Source organism: Pseudorasbora parva, chromosome 7 (genome assembly GCF_024679245.1).
Source record: "Pseudorasbora parva isolate DD20220531a chromosome 7, ASM2467924v1, whole genome shotgun sequence".
NCBI classification, from domain to species: Eukaryota; Metazoa; Chordata; class Actinopteri; order Cypriniformes; family Gobionidae; genus Pseudorasbora; species Pseudorasbora parva.
In genome coordinates this window covers 15611654-15637036 of record NC_090178.1, presented here as the reverse complement: position 1 = coordinate 15637036, position 25383 = coordinate 15611654, and the positions used below count along the sequence as shown (strand labels likewise).

Genomic DNA, 25383 nt, shown 5'->3' with positions numbered 1-25383 from the left:
TGAATCGCAATTAGAATAATGTCATGACACCTCACGACACGCTTGAATCGGTCCATTAGATTCCTAATCACAAGGGCGAATAGGAACATCAAATCAGATAACGTATCCTGTTAACTGATTACGTAAAGTATAATTACGAAACTGAGCTGTGATTATGTTAACAATATTCCTTGCACGTAGCATGGTACTGTATCGGCGTGGTTTAATCAAATGAAGGAGAATGTCAAATTCCAAGAATTCGTCTTTTAATAATACACCAGAATACTAAAGAGATCGATTTCGGACACAGCCTTGGTCAATTAAGGAAGACAGGAAATGACCACAGGAACTGGGAGCACAAAATAGAACATAACCTTGACAGGTATGTTCTCAATCTGTGTCCGAGACTGGACAATCTCCATGCAAGACTACAAAACATAGAAAGAATTATAAGAGGGTGAAAATGAGTTTATCCAGTTATCCACAACTAGATCACCTGAGCACTGTCTAAAACTTATTTATTTCTAAATAAAGACATACCAAACACTTTTATTATTTTTATATTTACAATACAGCAGATTATACTGAACATTTAGCATTTGTTAAAATAAAAGAAATCTACTTTATTTTAGATCTGTCAATATATTTAATTGTGATTAACTGGATACCTTTTCATTTATCATTTCTTAAAACTAGATCAAAAGAACTAAAAAAAAAGCAAATACTATATCATACAAATATAACAATTATATTGGTATAAATTATATACATTTTACTGGCACATTAATTCATTGTGTATTCCAAAATATTCCAAATATCTGTGTTTATGGCACACATTGTGAGTGTTTGCCAAAATGTCCAAATTATAAAAAAATGGGAAACCCACCCTTTGTTCCCTGAGATTGAGAGCAGATAAATAGCCTTGAGTGGTTCCTGTTTGTATGTGAAAAGGAAGAATGATGTAGGGAAGTAGGGAATGGCCGAATTCTTTCAGCATCATTATTTGATGATTAGTTTGGGTGGGACAGCAAGTGTTTTTGTGTGTGTGTATGGGGGGACTTCAACCTGAATGCACACTGACTCATGGAGACTCGTGTCACCGTGGGGACCTAAATTGAGGTCCCCTGGATGACGCAAGCTTATAAATCACACAGAATTAGTTTTTTGAAAAAGTAAAAATGCAAAAAGTTTTGTGTGATGAGTAGGTTTAAGGCTAGGGTTAGTATAGGGGGATATATTGGGATGCCAGTGGCTCAGTGGTTAATGTTTGGTCATTCACCTGACCAAGTATCAGTGAGCAAGACACCTAGCCCCAGCTGCTACTAATGAGCTGGATGGTGCTTTGCATGTCTTGACCCCAGTGCTGGTCAATGAATGGCTGAATGTGAGGCAATATGTAAAGCCCTGAGGTGGCCATGGGTCTGTTGAATACGCTATATATAAATGCAGTCCATTTACCATTTTATATAATATACAGTTTGCACAGTATAAAAAGCGTATAAAAAGCATCAATAGAGTCCCCACGAAGATAGCAAACAATTCGTGTTTGTGTGTGTGTGTGTGTGTGTGTGTGTGTGTACCCGTGTGAGGTCCATGCCCAGTTTGAGTTGAGAGAGCAGATGGAGGATGATGCTCCTCTGGTCATCCAAGACTCCGAGGTCTTCCTCCTCATTATCGTCTGTGTCTGTGATCTCCTCGCTGGAGTCCACCGATTCTGGGCTGGAGTTCTGCAGATCACACAGACAATTTACAAAAGTTACTGAACAAAGATCACTTCTGATTTACTATTAAATATATATTTAAAACCAAATTTCTGTGCGCCACATCTGTGGCATGCTATGAAACCCCATATCTACCAACCAAGGTAAATGAGATACTAAGGCTACGTTCACACTGTCAGTTTTTGGGATTGACAAATGCAGTTACTTACAAGTCTCGAAATGTCCCGTTCAGACAGCAACTTAGAGTAGCAGTCTGTATGAATGTGCAACAGCAATGGGAGTAGAGCCTGTATTCTCTTACCAGTAACCACAGCGACAGGGACCAAAGTAATATCCAAGATGGTGATGTTTCATAAAACTGAAAAGCCTTATCACTTTTGATTCGACAAGAGTCCAATTGCGCTTCATCCGTCAAATTTTCAATAAGTGACAGCAGAATTTATTTCTGGCTGAAGAGCAGAGCATTTGATTCAGGCGTACAACAAAAACTGACGGGAACAGCTCCGGTGGTGTACAGTGACTGTATCGAAAACCTTCAGATGACACACAGCTCAGGTTTAACAAGAAATGCAGTTGTGAGTCTGGAAATATTACGGGTGTGAGTTTGGTTATAGAATGTGGTTGATGTCACTCCCATAAACATATTAATGACTAAAGTACAGTATTGACAACCATATTCTGCTGCTGTGTAAACATGGCCTTATTCTTAATGATCTTAAATATTTCTTATTCGAAAATATTAGATACTAAGTCAAAAAGTTTTGCCTTTTTACAGTTCTCTCATTATTAGGATTTACCAAAGCATGATTTTTTTTTTTTTTTTGGCAAAAAAGTGCTTCCATACCAGGATGTCAGTCACCACAGACAATTTTGACAATTGACAATACTGACTTTTGAAGGAAGTTGTTTTTTTCTTCTTCTTAAAAAAATAGCTTTCAATACTCCTTTAACTACAGAAATAAAAAAGAGAGAACTAAAGAGACAACATGGTGGATTAAAAAAAAAAAAAAATTAGTAGTCATTATATTTAGTTTGCCTGTATTTGCATGTAAAATTGTTGAAAAAAATATGTTTATAAAAAATATTATAGTAAATCATTCTCTCTCTCTCTCTCTCTCTCTCTCTCTCTCTCTCTCTCTCTCTCTCTCTCTCTCTCTCTCTCTCTCTCTCTCTCAATGGCAGATGCTCTTTGCTTGCAAGGCAACTGGGTGGCTAATGCAGTTGGTACCTCCTGCAATCGCTCATGCAAAAATGTTAAATTGTTTCTAATGCATAATGTAAAGAAGTGGTCCAGAAGCGCCTGCCCCAAAGCATCATGGGAAGTACAAAAAAAAAAAAACCTTCCTCTAAGGGCACCACGTAGATAGTGTTGACAGATGAGCCGAGCAGATCACATGATCCTCTCTCAGTGGATCACTGTTTTTTTTTTTTTTTTCATTTCCAAGGCACACAAATGTAAGTGAGGGGCAGCAGATGGGATCTAAATGGGTTACGATATGATTAGACTGTAAGTAAAACAGTAGAGTTTTGTGGACTAGCCGTAATCCCCGAGGTAACACTTACGACTGGGCACATACCATTGCCTGTGGCGTTATGGCTAGATTTTATTAGATTCTCTTGCAAACCATTTATCATCTTTTTTCCCCCTTCCCTTTGTGTTCTCTAATGATGGTAAAAAGGGAATATTGTGTTCCCAGAAAAAGTATGGTAGCTCATCATGCCGGATGGAACGCCCTCATTTCGAGCTGCAGCGGATCCACCTGAATATTTCATAGAACAAGAGCAGAGCACTTTTCCCTTCCCTCTATGACATCATAGATATGATTAAATAAACACATGCGAATAAGGTCACACGCAAGGTCACGCGTCCACAAATCTATACACACAAATGCATCATCAATACTGAATACAATGTTCCATGCTGGCATGTTGTTCAATCAACTCTGTGTTACATCCTACTGTCCTTGTGATCTGTAAAGGATCAAGGACAATCAAAACAATTTGTCCTTTCTCTGTGGAGGCTCAGTTGGGTGGTTTTGTTTTGTTGGACTGTTTTAGCAAAAAGTTGGGTGCAGAAACTTGTTAATTTAAATACACAGAGTGCATATTACTTGGAGGTTTCTTCTAGAAATCAATGAGATTGAATGAAGAAAATGGAGGAATCTCACGCATCTCCTTTAAAGTTTCATAATAGACCGAATGTCTCAAACTGTGCTCAGATTTACCCATATACCAAAATTCTGCGATCAAAATCAAGAGATTTTAATATGAACTATTCTCTAAGTATTTATCATCAAACTGTCCCAAAAACAAATATGGAAGCATTGCTACTTTAATAAACTCTGTTGAAAAGGGTCTCTTAAGACAAGTGTTTCTAAATTTCTCCTATATACATATACTTTATACAGCTCATATTCTAAAGAACACATTGTGTGTCCTAAGCTATTAAAAAGCAACCTCTGACTCAGAGCAAGGATATTTCCCTCTGGGAGCCTTCATAGGCAAAAAAACTGGCACACAATAGGACCGGACCAATATGAAAACATTACAATAATGAATGAAGTTTCCAACTACCCAAAGGGTCACCCCTCCCTCTCGCCAACAGGATAAACATGCTGCCCTTTTTAATGCCCATGCTGGATTAAAATGAACTCAAACTTACATTCATTTCAGAGCTGGTTCAGAAATACGCTCTTGGGTGTTCATCTCATAGTTTCACTGTGGTGGTATCCAAAAAAACTCTCTCTTTCACGATCTCTCACAAACTCTGACACTCTTATCTTGCTGCCCAGCTGTCCCCGAGCTGAGGAAGCGCTGCTCCCTCCCACTTTGCCAGCCTTTACTCTCCCTCTCTCTCTCTCTCTCTCTGTGTATGTGTGTGTGTGTGTGTGTGTAAGAAGAGAGAGAGAGAGAGAGAGAGAGAGAGAGAGAGAGAGAGAGAGAGAGAGAGAGAGAGAGAGAGAGAGAGAGAGAGAGAGAGAGAGAGAGAGAGAGAGAGAGAGAGAGAGAGAGAGAGAGAGAGAGAGAGAGATCGCTTGTTTAAATACAGCTAAGTTAAACTTCACAAGCTTTATTTGCTCAGGACCATGGAGAATAGAGACATTACAGATGGGATAGATGGAAATCATTACTGGTTACAATTGAGACTCATATTGTCAGAGGAACTCCCAACACGTTCACTTTCATAGCGCGCTTACACCAATTTCACCTCTGCCCCACCCCCATGATACAACCAGTTGCAGTTAGCTTGACTTGTTGGAAAAATTATGTACAATTTCAGTCTGACTAAAGACTTTTGCAGTTTCAAAGTGGGGGTATAATTATTTAGAGTGTCCAGTCACTTCAAGTTATACACTCTCAAAAAAAAAGGTAAGGTACAAAAGTGAAAAGGTACATCTTTGTACCTAACTCACCCCTAAATGGTACATATTAGTACTTTAAAGGTAGCCTAGAAATCTAGACGCACCCTAGCGGCAGCAAATTTAATCTGCCCGCGAGTGTCGTAAGTGGCCGCAGAGTAAATAACAAATGATTTTTACAACGGAAATGAATCAATCAAACACCTACTTTAGCTGGACGATAACTTTTTTCTAGAGTTGCTGTACAGTCAAAACAATCTCTCTTCCATTCATTTCCTATTATCACTGTAAAGATGCTTTGAAAATCTTTATTGCAAAAATATAAAGAAAGAAAGAAGAAAAAAGGCTCACTGACCACAAACTTTTGAATGGTAGCGTATATATTATGGTAGTTTGCCATGATGTTAGTTCAGTATGTTTCAGATTGTGATGTGTGCCGTGTAATTTTAGATGATGTGTTTAATCCCCATGAGGTCCCATGACATGGTCTGATCTGCACATGACTCCAGGAACCTTCTGAACCTAGTGTGTGTGTGCATGACTAGGTTCATAATGAAAACACTAGAACACTGCTTCAACGGCAAGTGATTCAAAAGTATGATACAAGGTTACAAGATCTCATTATATGATGGCCACATATAATCTCAGAAAATTTAAAGTTTGCATTTTCCCCCTAAAAACGCCTTAATAGTAATAAAACAAAGTAAGCCAAAAAGGTTAAAGTTTAAATTTTAGGACTCAAATCTTAGAATCAGTCCTGATTCATACTGCAGAAATACTAACATCAGTATTGTCAGTGTGTGATAAGCAGCAGAGAGAGAGAAAGGAAAGAGAAAATGAGAAAATCCCCTAGTCAGAGGATTAAGTGTGGACTATAGAATTCACATTGGCCATTGGTATGATCTCAGATTATACTCTGCCGTGTCTTGAGCATTTAATGAACAGCAGAGAAAATAGTTCACAAACACAACTCAAACTACAGCTCTGGCTCCAGGCTTCGTCTTATCATACAGAGATGCTTTTTATACAGAATACAATTAGCTCTATTATACACTCTAGATGAAATACAGTGGGGATCAAAAGCATTGGGAAACCTTAGACTTTAAAATTATAAAAATCACTCATAGGAAACATTCCTTTTCAGGGCCCGATCCTAAAAATCAGCTGACTTTGGTCAGGTGACCTGACATCATGCTAGAGCTCCTGAGAAAACAGCACAGGGTTATGGGAAAGCAGTGTTTTAAAACAGCACCACCTTCATGAATTAATAATCAGCGGCAGCACGCTGTCTTCAGGGACGCCGTTAACGGGAGTGCCTACGCACTGAGAACAGGATGAAATCTCACTGCTAAGACAAAGAGCCTTTAATGAGCTCTACCACTTTGAATTAAAATAACAGTACAACTGTCTGGAGAAACAAACAAATCGCAGGAGGGATACAAGGACAGTCTTACACAATAATGTATATATAGTAGCATTAAACTGGTGTACAAATAATTATAATAATGTAAAAAATAAAAAAATAAATAAACTACAAACTACATTTTACATTTTTATATATTATAACAATATTAATTTACACTGAGAAATTATATTTATAATAATAATTGTTAATAATAATTACTTTTCTAATTTCAAAATATTATAATATTAGTTTACATTACATTGATAAAATAATAAAAATCATCATCATTTAAAAAAATTCTTAAAGTAAACTACAAGCTACATTTTAATACTTTATTACATATTATTTTATATCACATTGATAATAATAATAATACTTTTTCAAATTTTAAATATTATAATATTATTAATATACATTAAATGATCAAAATAAATTGTAATAATATATTTAATAAAATAATTTAGTGTAGTAAAGAATTATTCACAAAAGTAGCTAAATATTACAATGATATTTACTTGTAATATTTCTTGTAATATAATACTTGTAATATAAGTCAATTATTAAAAATGATTAAAAAGCGCATTTGGATATTTAAAAAAATCTACACTTTACAATGAGTTTTGTTTGTTAACAATAATTAACTACATTAGTTACATGAACAAACAATGAACAATACTTCAACATTTAATCTTAAATGTTAATCTCAACATTTACTAATGTGCTAATACATTTTTAAACAAAAATCAAAAGTTGTATATCAACATTAATGCACTGTAAACTAACATGAACAAAGGTTAAAAATGCTGTAAAAATATATTGTTCATGTTAACTGATGCTTTAATGCTTTAACAACAACAAAGAAAAAACTGATTCTTGGATGCCTGCATTGTAAATCAGACCTACTGGAATTAAAATATAAGCCAAATCGATAAATTACTTGAGTCTATCCCTGCTAACACCTGTCTTAGCTGTGGCACAATTTGTCTGGTGAACTGACCGCTGTAAAATCTCTCTCATTTCCAAGAACACAAATTCAAACCCACCCTGTTGTGTTACCTTTCTGCCCCAACAGTGACGAGAACAGATGTTTGCCTTCTGCTCACACACACAAGCGCACACACACACACACACACACACACACACACACACACACACACACACACACACACACACCTCACCCGAGAGACACAAAACACCCATACACACACCAATTTGAATCTCAACAAGGATTTGCACCGCTGCCTCTCCTGTCAAACATCTGGGATATGTATGCTTGATGGGCCATGTCTCTCAGCTCAGTTTTGTTTTTCTGTTCCCTGCAGTTTGGCTGCCGTTATTTTCCTCTGACGGCACAGAGGAGAGAGCTGTCAGACCATGAACAGACAGGGAACACTGAAATCTCTCTCTCCCTCTCTCCTTTCTGAGTTGAGACTGCTGACAGCCTCATTTCAATCCCAGTTGTCCAAAAATCCAATAAAAATGTTGTCTTAAGAAAAGAACCAGTTAAATGCTGTGTGTACATTACGCAAAACCTACTACACCTCCTTCCCAGACAGCTTTATTCAGTCGTGACCACTAGTCGTGACTGCTTTCCTCTGCGGTTCACTTGCAATCTTCAATCACTGTAATCTTTCTGCACTCTGCCTTCCTCTACTGGTCATTACGAAGAAGTACAACCATTCTAATGAAGAAAACAATAGGCAATCTGCCACGAGAGATTGTATTGTTTCACATCAGAGCAAAACAATCTGCAGGCAAACACATGCAACGGTACATATTTGTCAATTAAAAGACGAACGCTTTGGCATTTGGCCAGCGGTGAAAAAGGATAAGTCCCCTCGCTCCAACCCCGAACACAACCAAGATTTATAACCTCTCGAGCGGCACTGTTGTTTTACAGCATGTCTTGCTGTTTCTGCATTCAGACAAGAAGAATCACTGGGGTGGCTGCTGAATAAATCGCTTGGCTAATCATTTGTTGTATTCCCTATATCCTTGAGCAATCCCCGTGAATTTTAAACCGTTACGGCTGAACTACCGGCCAGGCGATTCTCATCGGGTGGGTTGCTACGCCATCGACCCATGGCCCTGTCTGTCAAAATTAATTACAATATCACAAACTCATGGAGAATAAGTAATCATAGGCCTACATTCTGATGAGTATACTTTAATTAGAAAGTAGGATATCCACAAAATCACATTTTAAATAGATATGCCACTGATTAGGTCAAGATCAATGTATTATAAATGTTATACTACAGCAGTTGGTCAACTAATCTGATCTTATAACAAAACTGGACGAGTTTTTTAATTACAAATAAAATGTCTGGACATGATGCATCTGAAAGGACAGTTGTTGTAAATATTAAAGGGATAGTTCACCCAAAAGCGAAGTTTTTTTTCTTCTTTTTTGTTAAATCTATGAAACAAAAGAAGACCTTTTATGGAAGCACGTTTTCACTTTCATGATCTTATAAATGTTGTATTAGTCACTCTTTTTGTTTACAATTGATAAAGAAATGTCAATGTGAAAAAGGATGCAAAAGCAACATATAAATCAGGGATTCCCCAAAAATATTGTAAGGCGAAACACTTAAAAAAAAAAAAAAAGTGTTTTCAGAGAAATGCATGATCAATGAAAAAACGAACGCTGAATCCGAAATCGCCCCCTAAACCCTCAATCACTATTCCCTACTGTAGTCCACTAATACAATTCACTTGAAGGAGTGAATTGAAAACGAGTCCGTGAAGTCGGACAGCCGTTGAATGTACATCGGCTGTATACTCGTTATTGCGGTGCATTGTGGGATTGAATGAGTGTACTCAATAACGTCCACTATGGTTTCAGACACCACTACAAATGGCTCGCCCCTCAAATAGTGCGCTATTTGAGGGTATAGGGGGCAATTTTGGATTCAGCCGAAGCCTCTTTTTCTTTCCAGTCACGTGAATGCACGGAATCGTTTGAACTACTCTATGCGTAAAAAAAGTGAAAAGTCCATTTGTTAATATATATTTTTTAAAGCCTATAGCCTGTACTACATGATAATATATTCTGCCATATAAGCAGTATAAAAACCATAAAAGAATTAAAAGCATCATTTACTTGCCATAAACAACTCTAGGTATTTTTATTATTGTTTTATAAATGTCACTTTACTATGAAAACTGAACATTTAGCATTGTTAGGCTTTTATTTGTTCTTTATTGATAAAACAACGGTGCTGTGCACTGGGGTTTATGGCTGCTATAAATTTGACCTGATGGCACTGTTTTTAACACTCCTGATGCTTCGAATCTTTTCTCCAAACAGTCAGGGGAAAGCATCAGTGCTTCATGAGCTTTATTTGCCCATCCCTACAATATCCCAAATGTTTACAACTATTCGTAAATCGTGAGAAAATTGCCTTTTTAACCAAGGAAACGTGTGAGGGCGTTGCCTGTCAATTGCGTCTTATCTGGGTTACCCTCGGTTTCTTATTTTGCAGAAACGCTTTACTCTCACTGCAGTGTGCAACAAGTGACATAGCAGCTGCCGAAAGAACGCACAGAGTAATGTCCTAACATCATTTTCAACACACTCAAAATGTATCTAATATGATAAACGTAGCTGCGTTACCTCATACTCATAAACAGAAAAGCAGAAATGGCACCGGCGACTGTGGCATAATAAAAGTCCCGCTGCTCACGAGGTGTGTGTTGTGTTCATCTTATTAACAATCGCTCCAGCGGCCTTGCTCAGCTCCCGCAACACTCGGCCCTGCTCTGATACTACAGTAACGTCAATAATCATTGGTAGTAAACAAGTTCACCACAAAGCATCTACAAATAACAGATTGTCCCGTCAAAGCAGGGATTGCTCTTTTTCAGGAGAAGCTTTTGTGCGTAACCTGCATTTAGCTCTTTTAGGTTCTGGAAGCTGTTCTCTGTAAAATGTGCAGCACACTGATCAATGATGGGGTTATAACTTATAATATTCAGGAACAGTGTTTAAAATAAATTTAAACCACTCTCCAAATTAATGAGTTTTGGTAACGTGGTGAACAAACACTGTCTTACCAAATAAAGTTCAACCAGGCCTCACCCTGTCTTTTGCGTATTCTGTAGGTGCCAATTATTTAAAGGATTAGTTCACTTAAAAAAATACTTCCGGATCATTTTCCCACCCCCATCTCATCAAAGATGTTAATGTCTTCATTTCTTCAGTCGAAAATAAATAGTTTTTTTTAAATCCATTCCAGGATTTTTCTCCACATAATTTCAATGGCAAACGGGTTGAAGGTCCAAATCAATGCAGTTTCAAAGGACTGCAGAGGGTTCTACACGATCCCTGCCAAGGAATAGAGTCTTATCTAGCGAAACCATCGGTCATTTTCTAAAAACAAAAGAAAAAAAATATTTATATACTTTTTAACCTCAAATACGTGACTTCAGTGTTGTTCTTCTTCTTTATGACGTGACGTCATCATGCCGTAAAGGTTACGTGATGTAAGTGGAAGTACATCCCAGTGGAAACTGGGAAACAACATCCCAGTGTTAAAATGAACGTGTAAAGGCTAAATCAAACGTCCTGCACAAAAATAAATTCAAAACAACGATGCCAGACAATTTTTTAAGTTGGAGGATTTTTTCGCCACTAGGTCGATGCTTCCACGCGCAGCCTTTCCAACAGAAGAACAACACAGAAGTCTTGCATTTAAGGTTAAAAAAAGTATATAAATGTTTTTTTTGTTTTTGTTTTTTTAAATGGCAGAGGGTTTCGTTAGATAAGACCCTATTCCTCGGCTGGGATCGTGCAGAGCGTCTGAAGTCCTCCGAAGTGCTTTGAAACTGCATCGATTTGGACGTTCACCCGTTGGTTGCCATTGAAGTCCGTTATGTGGAGAAAAATCCAGGAATGTTTTCCTAAAAAAAAACGTAATTTCTTTTCGACTGAAGAAAGAAAGACATGAACATCTTGGATGACATAGAGTTGAGTAAATTATCAAGAAATTTTAGTTTTGAAGTGAACTAATCCTTTAAATAAGTAACATTATGACTTCACGAAGCCCAGAAAAATGTGTTGTAGTCCAAACGAGTCGTTTGTTGTAGTTCTTGTGAATTCTGTTAAATAAAATATCCCAGAAAGTTCTTAACACAGTAGAACTAACATTCATATGATTGATTAGTGATGAGATCGATTACAGTGAGGAAGACTTGAGTGACATTGATTTTTACTCAACTGTAAGATATAAATGTACATGCATGTTTCTCTTCTGAGAGGCATTCTTGGTTGTTGTGACTAGTCAGCTCCTGGCAACTGCAAAAAAAAATCTAATTTCGTGTTCCATGGAAGAAAGAAAGTCACATGGTTTGACTTTGGAATGACACAAGGGTAAGTAAATGATGACACGATTTTCATTTGTGGATGAACTATATCTTTCATTTCCACAGCGGCTCAAGTGGCTTTTTGGAGATGGCAATCACATTATGCAGCGCGAAGACTTCGGATAATTACGTATCTCCAGGGGTACAATATCCACAATGTGATAAAGATCACCAGAGCACTCCTGCGTGACGCGGGCACAGTGTGCTGTCCCACACATCTATACAGCAGCAGAAAATATAAACGCACTGCACTTTCAAAAAAGGAGGCTCTCATATGCAGAATCATGGGATTGATTGATGGGGCTCATATGAACTCATTTCAGACTTTAGATATCAGCATATTCCACTGTCTTCGCTGGTTTCATAGCCAGATAATCCATTAACCATGCAATTGGTGCTGATGTTACATTTATTAAACTGCATTTGGGGCTGGAAGTGCCTTAAAATAACTACAGTATACACGTCCCGTGCATTTGGTTTACACATCAGCATCGTGCTATCATCATATTTTTAACATTTAACAGCGCAAACTCATTTAATGGTTTAATGATATGAGTCACAATGTTAAATGAATTAGATGCATTATACCGGGTATATCAAAACGTAGCATAGATTCTGTCTATTGCATTCTGGGAGAATGTTCACCCTCACAGGGTGCCGATTTGATGACAAGCACACACAAAGCAACCACAAAATGAATTAGTGAATTAGCCTTTAGGCACACGCGCACACACAAATTAACCAGTATTTATACATACGCTACTGCATGCATGCAAACAAACAGTTGCATACGCTTACACAGAAGAAAAAGGAACGCAGGCGGATAAAAGGTTTCCACGAGGGACAGGCTGACTCATTCAGGGCTCCAGAGGGATTGTGGGTATCCTCAGTCACCCGCCACAGATGCTAAAACTAGAACACGTCCAATTAGTGCTCCTCTTCCACTCCTTCGCTGCAGAAGTCTGGCAGGCGTGCGTACAATAGCAAAGAAACTCTTCAAAGACATGCCTTCCCTACGGGAGACTTTAAATGAGTCAGAGACCATTCAAAAAAAAAATTTTTTTTGGGGGGGGGCCATTATCAGATAAGCTGAACAGATCTCAGTGACAGATTTTACCCCTGAAAAATCATCTTCCTTTAAAAGTGATAAGTAGCATGTCACAGAGCTGGCAGCTTCAGAACGATAATGATGGGTGTAATGATGACAATATTGCAGGGGTGTTTTCTTTGAGGAGGCGAGGGAGAAAGTGCTGCCTCAGAAATTTGGATGAGAAAACTATTAGCAGTCCAAAAGCAAAATATATAATGAAATGCGAGGCTAAATAGTGTCTAAACTACTCATTTTTTAAAGCAATGTTGTCTAACAGTGACAGCAGAAGATAAAGTTTCAGGTAGCATCTATATTAAAGGGATAGTTCACCCAAAAATGAAAATTTGATGTGTAAAAAATCATTGTGTATTTGTGTGTTAAAAATCTTAATTTGTATTATAATGAAGAAACAAACACACTTACATCTGGGAGGCCCTGGGGGGTAAACAGATAAACATCAAATCTTCATTTTTGGGTGATCTATCCCTTTAAGATAAAATAAAATAAAATAACTGTACTGCCTAATATTCTTGAGGAAATCGTGATACATTTATATATACACTGCTGGGCAAAAAAAGAAAGACAAAAAAAGAGGCAAATACTTATGTCTATGTCTATGTTATATCAATAATGATACAATCATAGACTTATGTCAAGTCTATGATTGTATCATTATTGCACTGATTATTATGCTTCTAGCATGCTATATGTCTGGCAACAGTTCTTCTAACCTTAATTGATGGAGTCAATTAACAACCATGTAGAAAGATTTATCATAATGGTGAAAGAATGGTTAAGCGGGAGCATGAAGAATAATTTTCAAACAGGAATCGGCACCTATGAGTCAAGACCTTAAATTCATTCACAAGTCTTTGGGATATGCCTGATGATATTTTAAAGAGTGCTTGACTCTTGCATTCTCAATACAAGATCTTGACCAAAATTATATGCAACTCTGGATGGAAATAGTTGTTGTGATGTTGCCATAAGCTTGATTCTTCTTGACATTATCATCCTGGAATATGGCCTTGATGTGTCTTCCTACATGGCCGTTTAAGAAATTATTAAGTGAATTTTTGACCATTCTTCTAGAAGAACATTTGTGAGGTCAGGCACTGATGTTGGACGAGAAGGTCTGGGTCACAGTCTCCGCTCTAATTCATCGTAAAGGTAGTCTATCGGGTTGAGGTCAGGACTCTGTGCAGGCCAGTCAGGTTCCTCCACACCAAACTCACTCATCCATGTCTTTATGGACCTTGCTTTGTGCACTGGTACACAGTAATGTTAGAACTGCTCTAGAGTCCAGTGGCGGCATTCTTTACACCACTGCATCTGACGCTTTGCATTGCACTTGGTGATGTAAGGATTGGATGCAGCTGCTCGCCCCAGGAAACCCATTCCATAAAGCTCACAACACACTGTTCTTGACCTAAACCACATTAAGTTTGGAGGTCTGTAGCTATTGACTCTGCAGAAATTTGGGGACTTCTGCGCACTGTGCCTCAGCATGCGCTGTCCCCGCTCTGTGATTTTACGTTGCCCACCACTTAGTGAGGAAATTTCATGAATGGACTTATTGCACAGGTGGCAACCTATCATGTTACCACACTTGAATTCACTGAGCTCCTGAGACCCATTCTTTAAAAGATGCACTGTGTAAATTTTAGCTGCATCTAGCGGTGAGGCTGTGAATTGCAACTGTCTACCACTCACCCCTCCCTTTCGAAGCACGTAGAGAAGCTATGGTGGCCAGCACATGTGCTCTGTAGAGAATTGTACGTTCAGGGCTACTGCAGATACATTGCGGTGCAAAAGGATGATTTCACTGTAAGGGGACCCGCGGTGTATGTAGATAGAAAGGGCTCAATTTAAGGTAATAAAAAAACAACAGTTCATTATGTAAGGTCTTTATACACCACTAAAACATAGTTATGTATATTATATTGCATTTCTGTCAATAGATCCTCATAAATACTACACACTGCGCTTTTAACAAATGTTTGATGGGAACACCTGGATTCAATTATTTGGAGGGGTGTCCCAATGTTTTTGGCAATATAGTTTGTGTGTGTGTGTGTGTGTGTGTCTTCAACATTAAAGGGGGGGGGGGGGGGGGGGGGGGGGGGGGTGAAATGCCGTTTCATGCATACTGAGCTTTTTACACTGTTAAAGACTTGGATTCCCATCCTAAACATAGACAAAGTTTCAAAAACTAATGTTGGACGTTTGATGGAGTATTTCTTTGTCAAAAATACTCCTTCCGGTTTCTCACAAGTTTCTGAGAGGTTTTTTTGAGTGTGGGTTGGCTTGACGTTAATAGAGCGGAAGGTCCTTGTATGGGCCTTACGGGCTCTTCTCCCGGTAGGGTGCGCTCGCACGAGAGTGTGACTAGAGCGAGAGAGGAAATGCACACTCATAAACACTCTAAGCTGCAGATCCAGTCATCCGTGAACACTTATGACGCGCCGCGCTCCACTTTATTCCTATGGGTGACATCAAGCGACTTCAGCATAGAATTCCGGGAAGGCAGCGCTGCATTTGAACCAATTTGAACGCAGAAATGACGGGAAGCTTCACAACATCGCTTCAGTCGCGTCGCAAATTGGATTTCCACGGTCACTGCTGTCACAGGACTTCACCAAATCATACCAAAGAAGTGTGTTTTTGACGGAGCGGTCCTAGCGATAAAGGTTCGGTCCTGCTTTGGAAGCAGCCGGTGAGTAAAACTGCTTCAAATGTCTGTGCTCTTGGATATCGTCACGTGAGTAAACATCAGTAAACGACACGATCGCGTGCTTCGTCATTTAAATGCGCTAACGTTACTCCATTGTTGTTCTATGTATAACGTTACACTAGTCTGACGTGCAAAACCGTTTTGCTTGCTACTGCTAAGGTTTAGTCGCATACAATAGTCCATAAACTGAATCATGTCATCATAAACTGCGAGTAAACCCACACAAATGTTGACAGGCCACTAAATACAGTACATACCACAGAGACGGACGTCCTGCTGTTGCTGTTTCTCCTGTTCAGTTTATTTCAGCCTCCGGATGTGATTCTGGATCATATATCTATTAGCTGAGAATCGATAGCCATGGGTTTCTCCACGCTTTGTGACGTCACCGCTTTGTGCGCATTCGTCATTCTTTAGCTCCGCCCACACGATACGCCTCCAGGCGCTTGTTTTTTTCTGGAAAGACTCTGTACAGCCTATCTTTCTTTTATAAATATAATAAAACTAAAGACTTTTCGGAGATATGAAGGACGCAATACTACTCTATAGGTACTCAAGATTGACATGAGATTGACTGAAACTGAGTGTTTCACCCCCCCTTTAATAATAAGAAATATGAGCAACTGCTATACAAAAATGTAAAGGATGCTAGGGTTAAATTAAATTAAAAGTAATAATATTAGTGCATACCTCGTGGTCTTTGAGTCGTTCTTTGTTCCTATGAACAGGGGAGTGGGGTTGATGTATAGTTGAGGTGTTGTTACGTGCTAATTCTCCATTCTTCACATAGTCTTCTGGGGCAGTTTTGGGCCTTGACCAATTAGAGGTGTTATCTGCACATAGGACGATATTAGTTATCATACATTTACTATTATCAAAATGTGTGGACACTGAACATCAAATGAAACTAACAATACTATAAATCAGACTATAATATTATATATGATATAACAAGAGAACACATTTTGGCACATTGAACTAACACACATCACACATTTCAGAAGAGACAGACAGTGCCATATTCTTGCCTGTATTCGATCCCTGTGTGTGGCTGTGGGTGATGTGTTGGGCCGCCTGGCACACATTGTGCTGAAGGATACTTAGGCATTCTCCCAGACAGCTGAGTGTGGCTGCAGATGTGGCCTTGAGCAAGAGCAGGTCCTGATCCAGGGAGGACAGCGGCCCGCGGCTCGGCAAGGACTCGATAGAATTCACGAGGTTCTTCTGTTGGCCCTCTGCCTGGGACATTACCTAAAAAACCAGGTCAAGAGACAGTCTTCTCATTGATTTCACTTGGTCTTCAAAAACATCTTAATTAAATCATTCTGAACAGCACACATTTGTATTTAGGCCTACTTCAGCCGGGGTTTCAATTATCTACAGAACGTCTGTCGAGTAAATTAATCCTTCATTTGAATACTCTTAAAAACTAGAATTAGTTCTCCAATATTTAGACAGGCACATGCTGCCAACTTGTATACAACATATGAGACTCATATACCTCTGTAGAGTATTTCTGTGAATCTGAATATTCAATAAGAAAAAAATGGGTAGAGTGTGACCTAATTTTATTCTTTTAGAATTGGTTAGCTCATGAAAAGAAGGTATTTCAAAAGTAAAGCCATTTCAGAGCCAGAGCAAGTTGATTTCATACTGACTTTAACAACAAAGTAATGTACAAATGTAACAATATTAATATAAAAAAAGACAGAAAAACAATCAAACAGCACATGAAACACGACATGCATATATGGATACCAATGTTGATTGTTGAAAATAGTTGTGTTTCTTAATATTTGTGGAAACTGTGATATATACATATGTATATATATGATAAGCGGGTTCACCAGGATTCAATCAGTGAATCCTGGTGCCATGTATTTACCAGGTAAGCAATGCACATGCCATCCACGTGATGTAAAAGAAAATGTGATTCATCATTCAGCATTAACTTTAGGATTAGCAATTTGAGTGCTCATCTGTTTGATCGGACCACACGGGCCAGCCTTCGCTCCCCATGTGCATTGATGAGCCTTGGCCACCCATGACCCTGTCACCACCCTTCCTTTCTTGGAGCACTTTTGAGAGATACTAACCACTGCAAGGAACACCCCACAAGAGCAGTCGTTTAACAATTTAGCACTTGCTCCCTAATATATCCCACCCACTAACAGGTGCCATGATAGAGAGATAATCAGTGTTATTCACTTAACCTTGTAAGTGGTCATAATGCCATGCCTGATCAGTGTATATAATACATGTAGTACATTTCTGCATTACAGCTTCCACAGCACAACTTTTTGTTACATTTTGTTTAACTTATTGTTTTCAACAACAATAATAATAGTTTATTGAGCAGTTTATTATAATTATTTCTGAAGGATTATATGGCACAAATCAACTTTCCCTTTTTTATTAAAGGTCCTGTTCTTCGCGATTCCATCTTTCAAACTTTAGTTAGTGTGTAATGTTGCTGTTAGAGCATAAATAATACCTGTAAAATTATAAAGCTCAAAGTTCAATGCCAAGCGAGATATTTTATTTAACAGAAGTTCCCTTTTAAAGCCTACAGCGAACGGCCGGTTTGGACTACAGCCCTGCACTTCCTGCAGGAATGACGTCACTTGAACCATTTGTTGACTTACCCTCCACCCACAAGAACATGCAAAATAGGGGCCGTGGTCTTGTTGCTCCCCCACGTGGAGAAGAGCGCGCATTCAGTGCTTGCATCTCCCCGTTATGGTAAGAGGCGGGACCTTTCCGGGCAAAGTGCGCTAAGCTGCTGTCCAATCACAACATGGGAAGCGCTGGCCCAATCAGAACTCGTTACATATTTCTGAAGGAGGGACTTCATATAACAAGGAAATCATCAGGCTGTTTTTAGGACAGAGAAAACAGCGGTGTACAGATAAGTAAATCGTGTGAAAAATACAGTTTTTTTAACACGCGAAACATGAACTCATGTTATGTTGCACACTGTAAACATAATCAAAGCTTCGAAAACACGCAAAGAACGGGACCTTTAAGATCAGGCCCAGCAAACTATCAATCTGAGAATGTGCCACACCCTGATGTCATCGTGTGGCCAAACACTGCCTCAACAGAAGAAAAAGAACGCCTAATTCTGTAGCCCCGCCCACCGACTCGTGCCTGACATGATAAATAGCATAGACCTACCAGGAGCTAAAATGGATTGAAGCAATAAACATGCCGCATAAGCTTCATTCGGATTCCAATATTATGAATGAACCTTATTTTTAATGAACGTGGGGAAGACGTGCGTTTGTTCTTCCATTTCATCATGGATTTGTTTGTAAACAAGAGTCTAAATTTGCAAAAAGGACAAGATTACATGAATGAATGAAGCAACACACTTATGTGAGTAAAAAAAAATGTCATATGTGATAGTATTGAATTGTCACAGATCATTTGATATTTATTGATTATATTTAAGTGTCTAACTGAACAGAACTTAGCATGCTGTCACAGTGCTGGAGAATCCTTTATTTGAGCTGTTGTGCTATGATCAGACTCAGACATGTAGCCTATGGGCCAGGGCTCGCAAAGTCCAACATCCTGGTGCTATGTGTTTTCCAGATGGGCTACCTAGTGTGTTGTTCACTCTCTCTTGACTTGATATTTGAAGGAAAAATGCAATTGCAAAAGTTTTGATCATGCTTTGATTTGTCTGACTCTGCAGTGAGGCTTGTGCTTGTGTGTATGTGTGTGTGTGTATTAGTGATGCACAATTCTCTGTTATATCCACCGATCGGGTGGGCCAAGTAATAAAATAAAAAATATTCCAATTAATTGTGAGTGGATGTGAGATGGTTTGTTTGATCATTGTGTTTGTTTGATAAAGACGCTTTGCGAGATGGCCGAATCATTCCGGTTTCCCCACATACTTTCAAAACAATCCCTCACATGTACTCACTGGGGAGCAGAAGTTCATTAAATACTCAAAGCTTATCCAATCGTAGCAGTGATTGTTTACTTCCAAGTCTTTAGTGCGGCATGCCCATAAAAACCGAACGTTTTAGGAGGAAGGCTCAAACCAAAAAGAGAGGCAGTTTTTGTAACGTAAAAACCACGCAAACGTCTTAAGTTGACCTTACACAACAGTATAAAAAAAAATAAAAAAGCCAGTTTATGACACCTTTAAAATAGTATGTATTTTAAATAAAATGTTTAAATTGTAATAAAATTCACAGTATTACTGTTTTGTATTGTTGTTTAAATAAATGCAGCCTTGGTAAGCAGATATACACTGATTTAAATAACAAAGAAAATAATAGATATTGAGGTAAAGTAGAAATGAAAAGTGTAGTACAATAAATGTAATATTGTGGCTTTTATACCAGGTTCCTGATTTAAAGCGGATTGAGACACCTGTAATCCCCCCGGAGTCAAAGTAATCTCTTGGATTAGCTCAATCCCATCTTCCCAGTGTTCAAAACAAACCACATTCGGTCAACTGCAAATCTCTCTCCCTGAGAATAATTGACATATTTGTGTATATGTTGCTCGGTGTCTAGAGTCGTGAGGGAAAGTTTGTAGTGTTTGCCACCCCCGTTTGAGTCCGTCATGAAGGTAATGACCATGGTTTTCTGTGGTGGTGTAGATACTGAGCAGCTCTAATGAAAAACAGACAGATAGCCAAAAAGGAGCAGAAACTTTCAAGACATGACTCATCACTGTAGGCTGCTCTATGCGTGCATATCTCTCTCTCTCTCCACCCTCCATTCCAACACTTCAGTGATTGCAACATTATTACAGCACAGCTGTAGTTTTAATAGAGGAAACTTATACTCGCACTTAAAAGGAACATTAGAGTCTCCTAGAGATATATGCCTCTCTGAAACCAAGCCGGTTTCTAAACAAATAAGATTACATAAACGTAATTGTTTTAAATGAATGAAGATTCTTATGTTCACCAAGGCATTTATTTGATCATAAATATGGTAATATTGTGCAATATTATTTATATTAAATATTGTACAATTTCAATAACTGTTTTCTATTTTATTTCTAATTTATTTCTGTGGCGCAAAGCAGAATTTTAGCATCACCACTCCAGTCTTAAATGTCACATGATGTGATCCTTCATAAATCATTCTAATATGTTGATTTACTGCTCAAGAAACATTTCTTATTATTATCAACATTGAAAACATTATTGTTGATTAATATTTTAGTGGAAATTGTGACATTTTGTGACCTTTGTTATGATTCTTTGATGAATAGAAAGTAAAAATAAAATAAAAATAAAATATTTATAAACCTGATTCCAACAAAGTTGACACTTTAAAAATTGTGAATAAAAAAGGAATGCAATAATTTACAAATCTCATTAACTTCTATTTTATTCACAATAGAATATAGATAACATATCAATGTTGAAAGTGAGACATTTCATGCCAAACATTGGCTCATTTTGGTTACACATTCCAAAAAAGTTGGGACAGGTGGCAATAAGACGTCGGAAAAGTTAAATGTACAGATAAGGAACAGCTGGAGAACAAATTTGCAACTTATTAGGTTTGGCAACATGACTGGGTATAAAAAGAGCCTCTTAGTGTGGCAGTCTTTCAGAAGTCAAGATGGGCAGAGGATCACCAATTCCCCCAATGCTGAGGCAGAAAATTGTGGAGCAATATCACATAGGAGTTTGAAGTTATCATCATCATCTACAGTTCATAATATCATCAAAAGATTCAGAGAATCTGGATCAATCTCTGTGCGTAAGGGTCAAGGCCGGAAAACCATACTGGATGCCCGGATGGATCTTCGGGCCCTTTAATGGAAATCACAACATGGGTTCAGGAATACTTTCAGAAAACATTGTCGGTGAACACAATCCACTGTGCCATTCACCGTTGCCAGCTAAAACTCCATATGTCAAAAAAGAAGCCATATCTAAGCATTATCCAGAAGCGCAGGCATTTCTCTGGGCCAAGGCTCATTTAAAATGGACTGTGGCAAAGTGGACAACTGTTCTGTGGTCAGATGAATCAAAATTTGAAGTTCTTTTTGGAAAACTGGGACACCACATCATCCGGACTAAAGAGGACAAGGACAACCCAAGTTGTTATCAGCGCTCAGTTCAGAAGCCTGCATCTCTTATGCTAAGGGGTTGCAGGAGTGTGTGTGGCATGGGCAGCTGGAAAGGCACCATCAATGCTGAAAAGTATATCCAAGTTCTAGAACATAAAATATTCCAACATGACAATGGCAGACCACATACTGCAGCAATTACAACATCATGGCTGCTTAGAAGAAGGATCCGGGTACTGAAATGGCCAGCCTGCAATCCAGATCTTTCACCCATAGAAAATATTTGGCGCATCATAAAGAGGAAGATGCGACAAAGAATACCTAAGAAAGTTGAGCAACTTGAAGCCTGTATTAGACAAGAATGGGACAAGATTCCTATTTAATGAGCTTCAGCTCCCCTGTCAGTTCACATGAGGGATAGTCAACCGGAATGATTCTCTCACAGGGCTCACAAAACATCTTTATCAGTCAAACACAATGATTTATCTCTCATCCACCCGTGATTGATTGGAATATTATTTTTTTATTACTTGGCCGCCCAAGTATTATATTGGAAGATATAAGCACGAACCGCACACACGAATGCCAATTAAAAGATAATAGCTCAGTCATATTCTATAATGCCTGATGAGTTTGGAGAACACCTGACAAGAGATTAGAGATCATTATCTCTCCATGATAATGATCTCTAATCTCTTAGTCCTTCAGATTCTCAGCTCAATGTTAGTGCTTCAATTTACATCACTTACTTTCAATAGGGTTCAGATCACAGGACTGGGTTGGCCATGGCAGAAGCTTCATTTTGTGACACTTTTTTGTGTTGCTTTTGATGTTTGATTTGGGTCATAGTCCTGATGGAAGATCCAACCACGGCCAATTATAAGATTTCTGGCAGAAGCTAATTTTTTATCTGTTGGTATTTGCTAGAATCCATGATACTATGTATATGAACAAGATGTGCAGGACCTCCAACAAAAACATAGGCCCACAACATTAAAGATCCAGCTGTGTTTTTAACCAGGGTACTTTTTAATCCCTGTTGGCATCAAACCCATCGCATGCTGCCAAAAGCTCTTTTTTTTGTTTCATCTGACCATAGACCCCGGTCCCTTTTGAAGTTCCAGTCGTGCCTGATGATGAATATACTGGAGTTTGTTTTTGGATGTCCAGGGAGAATTTTTCTTGAAAGCCTTCCAAACATCTTGCGGTGATGTAGGTGCTGTTTGATAAATCCTTTTATGCTTTCTGACCCCAAGACACATTATAAAACATATCTCTACAATTCGCTGGCTGTGATCTTTCTTCTCGTCACCATGCATTAGGACGATATAGACACATGTCCTCTTCCAAGCAGATTTGTAACATCTTTAGTTGATTGGAACTTCTTAATTATTGCCCTCATGGTGGATGGGCAAATGTTTTTTTTTTTTTTTAATGCTTTTTAGCGGTTTTCTTACAGCTGCTTTTTTAGTTTGTCAAGCTCAACAATCTTTTGCTGCAAATTAGAACTATAATCTTTGGTTTTACTCATTGTGATGGATGATTTAGGGAACCTGGCCTTTGCGTTTCCTCATATTTAAACTCCTGTGAAACAGCAAGCCATGGCTGGATAATTTCAAGCACCTAGTCCCCCTGGGGTGCCAAAAAAAAAAAAAAAAACATAAATATGAATGGGAATATACTTCCGAGATATTTTACTCAAAATAATTTATAGGGGTACCAATACTTGTGGCCAGCATCCAACATGAAAAACAATGCGAATATTTTGTGAATATTTTGAATGAAAGATCAAAAGGATAAACAATGCAAATTTATTTTCACAGCTGCCTTTGCTCATCTTTACCAAGAGTGCCAATATTAGTGGAGGGCACTGTGTATTAACATCCACACTAATGGATGATAGCCTTCTGTTTATTCCAAGCACGCTGCAGTTTTGACATGCTTGTAATTGCTCGAGTTCTTTAAAGCAGGATGGATTCTGATTGGCCATCAATGATTTTATCGTTCAACAGCTGGAAAAAAAACATTCTGAAAGTGATTCCAATAATATTGTTTCTCTGTTCCATTATATAGTTGTGGTGTGAACTCTGCTATTCATTTACATTTAGAAAGATTTTTAGAGATTCATCTTTATCGTTTTCGTAAAAGGTGTGAACTGCCTTAATATGGACTGTGAAAATTATTCAAAAATGTAGGTGTTCCATGGACAAAACAAATCATACAGGTTTAGAACATCATGATGTTGAGTAAACGCTGACAGAATTGTCGTTTTCTGGTCGCCTTTAAATGTGGTTTGACAGGTTAGACTGTGTTTGGTCCCACAGACATTGACGTCATCTTTAAATAATTCACTGAAACAGGATATCACTGCCGGCTCTTTCTACAACAAGACGTTAGGGATTTTTATAATAACTGTCCTGTCTGTCTGATACATCATGGCAAACTTTGAGCAGAGGAGAGATTTTGAGGTTGTTCATAACCCAGCCCTCGTGAAAAATTGATCCGTCTCTGTATTCTTTCTCTTTGATCCGTTTCTCTTTTTGTGTGAGCATTAAAGGGAAGAGACAAGCATCACAGCTGTCACCTGCTCTCGGCACAGAATTCCCAAGGATCCCGGCCCAGAGGTTTAGTACTGATCAAGATTCAGGCGCTGAGAGATCACACACGCTCAAAACTGTTGCATAATGCTGAGTGAAAAAGACCAAAATAGCATTAAAGGCACAGTTCACCTGAAATTTTTAATTCTGTCATCATTTACTCTCTTACTCTCTCTCATGTCATTCCGAACCTGTATGACTTTCTTCCTAACATGGAACCAATTTTTAGCACATTAGTTTATGAAAACCCAGGCGTGGTTCTGGCAAATTCCTCATAATTGTTTTTTTTATTCTTTTCCAAGTAAGAATGTAATCGTCTTTCTTCTATATAGCACATCTCTCAGTGTATGTTACTCAAGAAATGAACAGGAAATCTATTTCTTGTTCTCCAGCTACTCATTTTGCCTCCCCCTCTCTGGTTCCTCCTTCACAAAATCAGTCTTTCGTGTCATGTCTTTTTCATTTTTCATCGTCAAAATGTCCATAGTAAGAAAGGTTACAATTCTCTCATTCATTCTCCATCACTGTCACTTTTACACACACACACACACACACACACACACACACACACACACACACACACACACACACACACACACACACACACACACACGCACACACACACACACACGCACACACACACACACACACACAATCATTATTTCTCTTTCGCTTGCTCTTTTATAAGAAATGCAAAGCCACTGGATCACACTGTAACACAATTCAACGCATCTTGCTAAATAAATGTCTTTTTTTTTTTTTTAAACACACATTTCAACAGTACTGTACATCCTTGTTAAACCACATTTTTCTTTCTAAATTTGTAGTTTTCTAATCATTTGCAGCCATGATTTTAGACTTTAAGCCCTTAAAGTCACTCACTCCGGTAACTGAATTCCCCTAAAGAATTCACTCCGGTAACTGAAGCTGTACTGCAAATACCAAAATTAAGGTTTTTGGAAATAAAATGAGGGTAAAATAATGTCAACTTAATGTTGCATATGGTTTTCTTTACAGTATCCAAATTCTTTTATGCATTAAATATTGCATCTAAATCTGTCATTTTTTATTCTGAAT

General features: G+C 38.3%; 1 protein-coding gene across 2 annotated transcripts in view; it reads right to left on the bottom strand.

Moving 5' to 3' along the window:
* Window positions 1-25383, bottom strand: part of osbpl10b (oxysterol binding protein-like 10b) — a 69511-nt gene that overhangs the window by 18573 nt on the left and 25555 nt on the right. For both annotated transcript variants that reach the window (XM_067448287.1, XM_067448288.1), the window contains 3 exons: window positions 16684-16906; window positions 16346-16488; window positions 1560-1706 (listed from right to left, as the gene is read on the bottom strand). In XM_067448287.1, coding sequence (XP_067304388.1) covers window positions 1560-1706; window positions 16346-16488; window positions 16684-16906 — 513 coding nt within the window. The remainder of the gene's footprint in view (window positions 1-1559; window positions 1707-16345; window positions 16489-16683; window positions 16907-25383) is intronic.